Source organism: Oreochromis aureus, linkage group 20 (assembly GCF_013358895.1).
Source record: "Oreochromis aureus strain Israel breed Guangdong linkage group 20, ZZ_aureus, whole genome shotgun sequence".
Lineage (NCBI taxonomy): Eukaryota > Metazoa > Chordata > Actinopteri > Cichliformes > Cichlidae > Oreochromis > Oreochromis aureus.
Window position 1 is genome coordinate 24,386,991 of NC_052961.1, and position 7,209 is coordinate 24,394,199.

At 40.1% G+C, this 7,209-nt stretch overlaps 1 protein-coding gene across 2 annotated transcripts in view; it reads right to left on the reverse strand.

Moving 5' to 3' along the window:
* The window catches only part of ppih (peptidylprolyl isomerase H (cyclophilin H)), a 30,907-nt gene that overhangs the window by 1,321 nt on the left and 22,377 nt on the right, over window positions 1-7,209 (reverse strand). For both annotated transcript variants that reach the window (XM_031738150.2, XM_031738149.2), the window contains exons 2-5: window positions 7,142-7,206; window positions 6,983-7,006; window positions 445-489; window positions 1-38 (exon numbers count right to left, since the gene is read on the reverse strand). The exon at window positions 1-38 is cut by the window's left edge and continues 5 nt beyond it. In XM_031738150.2, the coding sequence (XP_031594010.1) occupies window positions 1-38; window positions 445-489; window positions 6,983-7,006; window positions 7,142-7,206 (172 nt within the window). The remainder of the gene's footprint in view (window positions 39-444; window positions 490-6,982; window positions 7,007-7,141; window positions 7,207-7,209) is intronic.

Below are 7,209 nucleotides of genomic sequence, written 5' to 3' on the forward strand. Positions count from 1 at the left end.
CAAAGTCTCCTCCCTGTATCATGAAGTCTTTGATTACCCTGCCAATGACCAATGGAGAAAAAAATATCAATTCAGCTAGAGAAAACCTCACAAAAGTGAACAAATACATGAAAAGTATTACAATCTAACTGTAATAGACAGCAGATTACAAATGTATGCTCTTTGCCATTTTCACTGTTAGTCAGTGTACACAACCGCCACAGTAAAATGACCCAAGTTGCATGTCATTGCAAAATGTGAAGAGGCAGTGTAGCATCGCAAACGTTTTCTAAATGACATGATGTGCTAGTCATGTGATCATAGACCCTTCGTTAACATGGTATATTTCTTCTGTAACTATAGTGCAGAATATCATCTCGGCTTTGCTGCTGTAGTTTACACACTTCATAAATCAAACACCAGAGTTCAATGTAAGCTACGTAAGTCAAGCTGCCATGTGAGTACCTGTGGAATGTGCAACCTTTGTAGCCAATAGGAACGCCATCCTTCCTAAAAAGACAGGAGTCAGTGAGAAAAGAAAATGAAGTAAGCAGTAAAATACTGTACAGTAAAATAATGTACAAACTGTCTCAACTGTCTCCTTAAAACAAAGTAGATTTGTCTATTTTTGTGATTCAGATTTTTACAAATGGGCCAGCATGAAATATAGTACATCTGGAAAGTATTCACAGTACTTTCTATTGTTCCACATTTTCTTATGATACAGCCCTATTTCAAATATCATTCTTAAAAATTCATTAATTCTTTCATGAATGAATTGTAACAACCTGAATCAGGACTTTTTTCTTAAGTATTTTTATTCTTCTTTAGGCATGAAAAGATGAATAAAAATACTTAAAAAAATCCTGATTGAGATTGTCATAATTCATGCACAACAGGGTTAAATAACAATAATTACAATGAAACCCGTCATACATCTATAGTAACATTAAACGACCAGTGGGTGGCAGTGTATGGAGTGACACATCAGTGTCCAGTGTAGTGGTTTATGTGCAAGTATACCATCAACACTGACACAAATACAAGAAAACGGTCTTTGAATAGCTGTCCACTGTAGTGACCACTATGCGTGAAAGGGTTAAAAATAAAAAACAAAATCCTGACAAGTATATAAGTATTCACAGCCTTTGCCATAACACTCAACTAGTCAGGGTTGAGGGAAAGATGAATGCAGCATTGTAAAGAGACATCTCTGATGATAACCTGCTCCAACAGAATGACGACCCAAAGCACACAGCCAGAGCCCAGACTTGAAAATTCCTGGCACCGACATTGCCCATCCAAGTTGATGGGAGGAATGTGAGAAACTCAGCAAAAATGTGTGTGCCAAGTAGGCCTGCACAATAAATCAAAAATTTATTGTCATCGCGATATCAGCCTGTGCGATTGGCCCATCGCAAAATTAATAATTGGGTACCTTAAAATGTTTATACACGTGCTTTAAAGAATTTACCAATCAAAGAAACCCCTTTACACATTTGACCAGTCAAATGGATTAGAGGCCCGCCTCCTATGTAGGTGGGGAGCGAACAACGCTGCAGCAACGAATCAGAGTTGTAATGGCTGAGAGCATTTTCCCATGTCGCCATTCCACAAATGTACGAAACATGCCGCAAGACAGTCACTGAGCCAAGCTGAAAACTACGCAAGCACTACAGTAAAGTTTCCTCTCCAGTTTTGACTTACATCATAACTACTTGGTGAGTGGTAAAATGATGAACAACTGCATTGAGATAATTTGCAGTATAATTTAAGTTATGTTTATTTAAAACTAATTATAGAGACCGGGAAGGATGTCTTTCAGAATTCAAGCCTCAGAAAATTTTTGGGGGGGGCAATGTTTCAATGTTAAAGTGCACTTTGTTGTTACACTGCTAATACAGCAGCTTTCTTTAAATAAAACTGTTGCAGTAAAACGGAAATTATGTATTCGGTTTTTTTTGTTTTGCTATTTATTTTATCGCAAGTCATATCGTTATCGCAATATTGATCACAGTTATCGCACATCGCAGGTTTTCCTAATATCGTGCAGCCCTAGTGCCAAGCTTGTAGCATCGTACTCAAAAGACCTGAAGCTGTACCTGGAGCCAAGGGTGCTCCAACAAAGTATGAAGCAAAGGATGTGAATACTTATGTACGTGTTATACTTTTGTTTTGTTTTTTTATTTTTTAAAAATTTACAAGTATTTCAAATCACGTTGGGGTTTTTTTTTTTGTTTTTTAACTCTAACTGCCATAATTGGATTGAGGTTAAAATGAATTAAAATTAATTAATTTAACCCAATTTGAAATTAGGCTATAACAAGACAAATTGTGTAACAAGTGAAGCATTGTGAATACTTTCTGAAAAATATGCAGACGAACTGCTAACTTAGTCTGACACGATGTTTAAACCAGGCAGCTTGTTAAACTTTCAGCAGCCGCCATAATTATATTGAATAGTCTAAAGGGGGCATGAGGTGTACTAAAACATATTTATTTCAAGGTTTTAGTAATATTATTTTGTAGATTTAGTTCCTTGAAATTCTAAATATAAAAAAAGGGGGAAAAAAACAATTAAAAAAATTCTCTCTCTCTCTGCAAGCCAGTAAAAATGTAAAAACATATATGGACCAGCAAAACTCTGAACCACTGACCCAATGCTGTTAGGGTGCACACTTAATTATTATTAACCTCTATACCATCAGAACATCCGTTGTCATTCCTAGAATTGATTTTGATGTCTCACTATGGGACATGCTTCCCTGCATAGTCCGCAGAAACATTATTTCATTCCGCTAATCTTCATTGGCTGGTGATTGTAACAACCACATTGACCCTACTACACAGCCGTTATTCAAATGCCTCTTCTTGTTTTGGTGCATATCTCAACCCGCATTAGGCTAGCTAGCTTAACTGTTGGTAGATAGGAGTGTTTTGCTAACTTTCCCTCAACAGCTGCTAGCTACCTTCTGGTCATCTCTTCTGAACCTGAGACTTCGCCACTGATCAAGCATCATACCACTTACTCTCCAGAAAGGTGTTTTTGTTTGTACGGTTCAGCACAACCAGCTAACTCACTGACCTTATTATTAGCATCCCAGTAAGCAAAGATGTAGTAGAAGTTTTTTTTCCCCTCACACCAGAGGAAAGGTAGACACCCACTCAACTCTGCGTTTGTGGCAACAAAATTTCAATTACAGACACAAACACCAGGCCTCAGACCACCTGATCACATGATGAAGGGAAGAAATTGCCCCAGGCCACCAGGACGGCAGAGGAATTACTCAAATATGCTTGGCTTCTTCCCTGGATTTTGAGACCATGGAGAAGCATAGAATCAACCTTTTGGGATTTAGTTACCTGAATGACTAAGCATGCATCAAGACATGGAGAAGCATGGCTTACTTTCACTGCCTATAGAAGAGTTAGTCACAGCCCACCTCTATTTGTGTCTGGCTATGGCCTCCTCCAGAAGCCCTACGCTCCATCCATTATCTGCCATGAATGAAAGGACCCTGTGACAGATCTTTGCACAGGCAGCCACCTAGCTTCCCACTCAGTTCAAGATCCCAAAACAAGGGCCTGCGGGCCACAACTCAGAAAGTAGTTCCACCAGGATGACCTGCGCAGCCGGTCAGTCAGCAGCTGAGAAAAAAGAAGAGTCTCACCTGACATCCCCCTGTCCATGTGGGTTTTGGTAATAAAACAGCTGGCCAGCACACTCTGGTCTGCCATTTTATCAAAGAGTACCCCAGGTTACTGCCTTTCTCTAGTCCTCTGGGACCTCCTTAAGACTTAGGCTACGTTTACACTGCAGGCGAAAGCGCATCAAATCCGACTTTTCTGACCTTATGCGACCCATATCCGATCATGGTATGACAGTTTGAACAGCACAAATCCGATATTTTCAAATCCGATCTAGGTCACTTTCATATGTGGTACTGAATCCGATACATATCTGATGTTTTAGAAAGCGACTGCTGTTTGAACGGTCATGTCGTATTAAATCCGTCTTTTATGTCACTGACACAAGACAGACGCCAATTATCAGCGCCGGAGAAGCGCCTGAGAAGCCATCCAGTGTAGATGTTAGTGAAACTGTTGGGAAGACAACGTTGGAGAAACGTGAACATTTTATTTGTACTGTATAATCTGCAGATTCTGACAGAAATCTGCAACTATCCTTTGAAGCACCGCTCCTCTCTAAAACAGCAATAAGGATAATTATTAGGCCATATGTAAATAACAATAACTTTATAACTTAAAGCAAAATTGGGAAATGTAAAGTCCGAAACAAGTCTTTATATTAAGGGTCATCAGTCAAACAATACTGTGTGGTCTGGGTCTAAACAGAGCGCGTTGTGTGTGACGTCTTCTTTTGCACATGCAGGCCGCTTTGAGGGCCGTGAACGGTTCACACTAGAGCGCGTTTACTGTCACATTTTATATGTAGTGTGAACAACCAGACAAAAAAATCGGAATTGAGCATTTAGGCCTGCAGTGTGAACGTAGCCTTAGTGGTGGTTTTGGATGGCTTTGTGCCCTCCATTTGAAAATGTGCAGGAGGTTCATTTAAAGCATCTGTCATTGAAGACAGCATTGCTGCTAAATGTGTCTGACATTCATGTACTTTCAGCGCACCCTTCCTGCACTCGGTTTGCTCTAGAGCAGACCAGGGTGTAAATGAAGCCCAATCTTGCCTATGTGGGGTCTGGACTCTCCATTTTCATTATAAGACATCAAAACGAATGCTAGGAATAAGGTCTTTAGGTTACTTGTGTAACCCCAGTTCTCAAGGTAACATGAGTAAGAGGCCTCACCAGACAGCCCTTCCTGCAAAGGCAAGGCAAGAAGAGTTGCTTAGCTTGAAAAGCAGCAACGTAATAGTTCAAGCTACTAAAGGGTAGGTGGTTCTACCTGACGTGGTTGTTACAACATCCAGTCTAACAAGATTAGAAGAATGACATAAAAGCTCATCTCAGGGAGAAACATCCAATTGTGAGACATCTCACTCATGCTTCTCTGAAAAATAGGGTTTCGCAAGTAACCTAAAGGTTTTCTGCAGCAGTAAACAATGCATCAAAGCACAGGACACACCTCAGTTCTGAGAATGTTGCTTGTTTTTCTTCTCTGCAGTCACCAGATACAGTGGAGCAAAAAAGTATTTGGTAGCCACTGATTGTACAAGTTGTCCCACTTAAAAAGATGAGTTGTTATAATTTTCAGCATAGGTTCACTTCAACTGTGAGAGATGGAATGTAAAAAAAAAAAAAAAAAGAGAGAGATCCAGGATATCACAATGTATGATTTTTAAGGAATTTATTAGTATAATGGTGCAGAAACTAAGTATTTGGTCATTAACAAAAGTTCACCTCAATATTGTAATGTAATGTAACCTTGGTTGGCAATGACAGAGGTCCAACGTTTCCTGTATGTCTTCACCAGGTCTGCACAGACTGTAGCTCGTATTTTCCACTCCAGAACCTTGAAATGCATTTTACATTGTCACGCCTTCGTTGCCTGGGTGGTATGTTTGTGATCATTGTCATGCTGAAAGATCCAACCACTTTTCATCTTCAATGCTCTCACTGATGAAAGGTTTTTTGCCCAAAATCTCAGCATACATGGCCCCATTCATCCTTTCCTTAATACGGATCAGTCGTCCTGTCCCCTTTGCAGAAAAGCAGCCCCAAAGCATAATGTTTCTACTCCCATGCTTCACAGTGGGTATGGTTGCAACTCAGCATTCTTCCCCCTCCAAACACAGCAAGTGGCGTTTATACCAAAGACTTCTATTTTGGTCTCACCTGACCACATGACATTCACCCAGTCCTCCTCTGGATCATCCAGATGGTCTCTGGCAAACTGATTAGAGATTAGATTAGATGAAACTTTATTAATCCCTCGGGTGGGTTCTTCTGGGAAATTCAGTGGGGCTGGACATGTGCTGGCTTAAGCAGGGAGACCTATCGAGTGCTGCAGGATTTAAATCGCTGACGATGTAGTGTGTTACTAATAGTGACCTTTGTCACTGTGGTCCCAGCTCTCTTCAGGTCATTGATCAGTTCCCTCCGTGTCGTTCTGGAGCGTTTCCTCACTCGAGATCGTTTGTGCCCCAAGAGGTGACATCTTGCATGGAGCCCCAGGTCGAAGGAGACTGTCAGTGATCTTGTATTTATTCCATTTTCTATTAATTGCTCCACCAGTCGATCTCTTCTCATCAAGCTGCTTGCTTGTTGTAGTTAGCACATCTGCACAAGACTGGGATGAGCCAATCTTGTCCCTGGTGTCCTTAGATTGTTCTCTGGTCTTGGCCATGGTGGAGATTTGAGTCTGACTTTTTGAAGGTGTGGACAAGTTTCTTTTGTACAGATAATGAGTTCAAACAGATGCCATTGCTACAGGTAATGAGTGGAGGATAGAAGAGCTTCTTAAAGAAGTAACAGGTCTGTGAGGGCCAGAATTCTTCCTTGTTTGTAGGTGCTAAATACTTGTTTTCTGCACCATTGTACAAATAAATTCTTTAAAAATCATACAATGTGATATTCTGGATTTCTTTTTTACATTCTGTCTCTCACAGTTGAAGTGAACCCATGCTGAAAATTAAAGACCTCTCTCATCCTTTTAAGTGGGACAACTTGCACAATCGGTGGCTCCCAAATACTTTTTTGCCCCCACTGTACTTACCCGTTCTCTAGCACACTTTAACATGCAGACATGCATGCCCAAAACACACATTTCATCCCCAAAATATGATGCAGTTTGTAAAATGCAAAGCAGTGAGCAGTTCAATTTGAAAGACCTTTGCTTTTCTCTTACGAATACTATTGCTCATTAATAAGACAAAAGTAATTCTTATCATCTGATTATTCAATAATGGATGGACTACTTGATTACTAAAATAATCAATAGCTGCAGCCCTGCTTAAAAGTGCGTTCAAGAACGTGTCAATGTGGTGTACAGACTGGTGAAGTTGTATTTGCAAATTTCAGTGCCTTACCTGAACTCTCCAGTACAGAACTGCCTGTAAGAGATGATAAAACTGTCTATTAACACATACTGTATAGCAGTGATATCTTAAAGAAAATTGAAAAACAAAAAAAAAGATGATATAATATAAGGCTGTGAGCAGTCTGTGATTGTGTGACTTGTTCTCTACCGGAAGTTCTCAGCGGTCTTTGGAACCACATCAGCAAAGAGCTCAAACTTCATCCGTCCAACATCCTG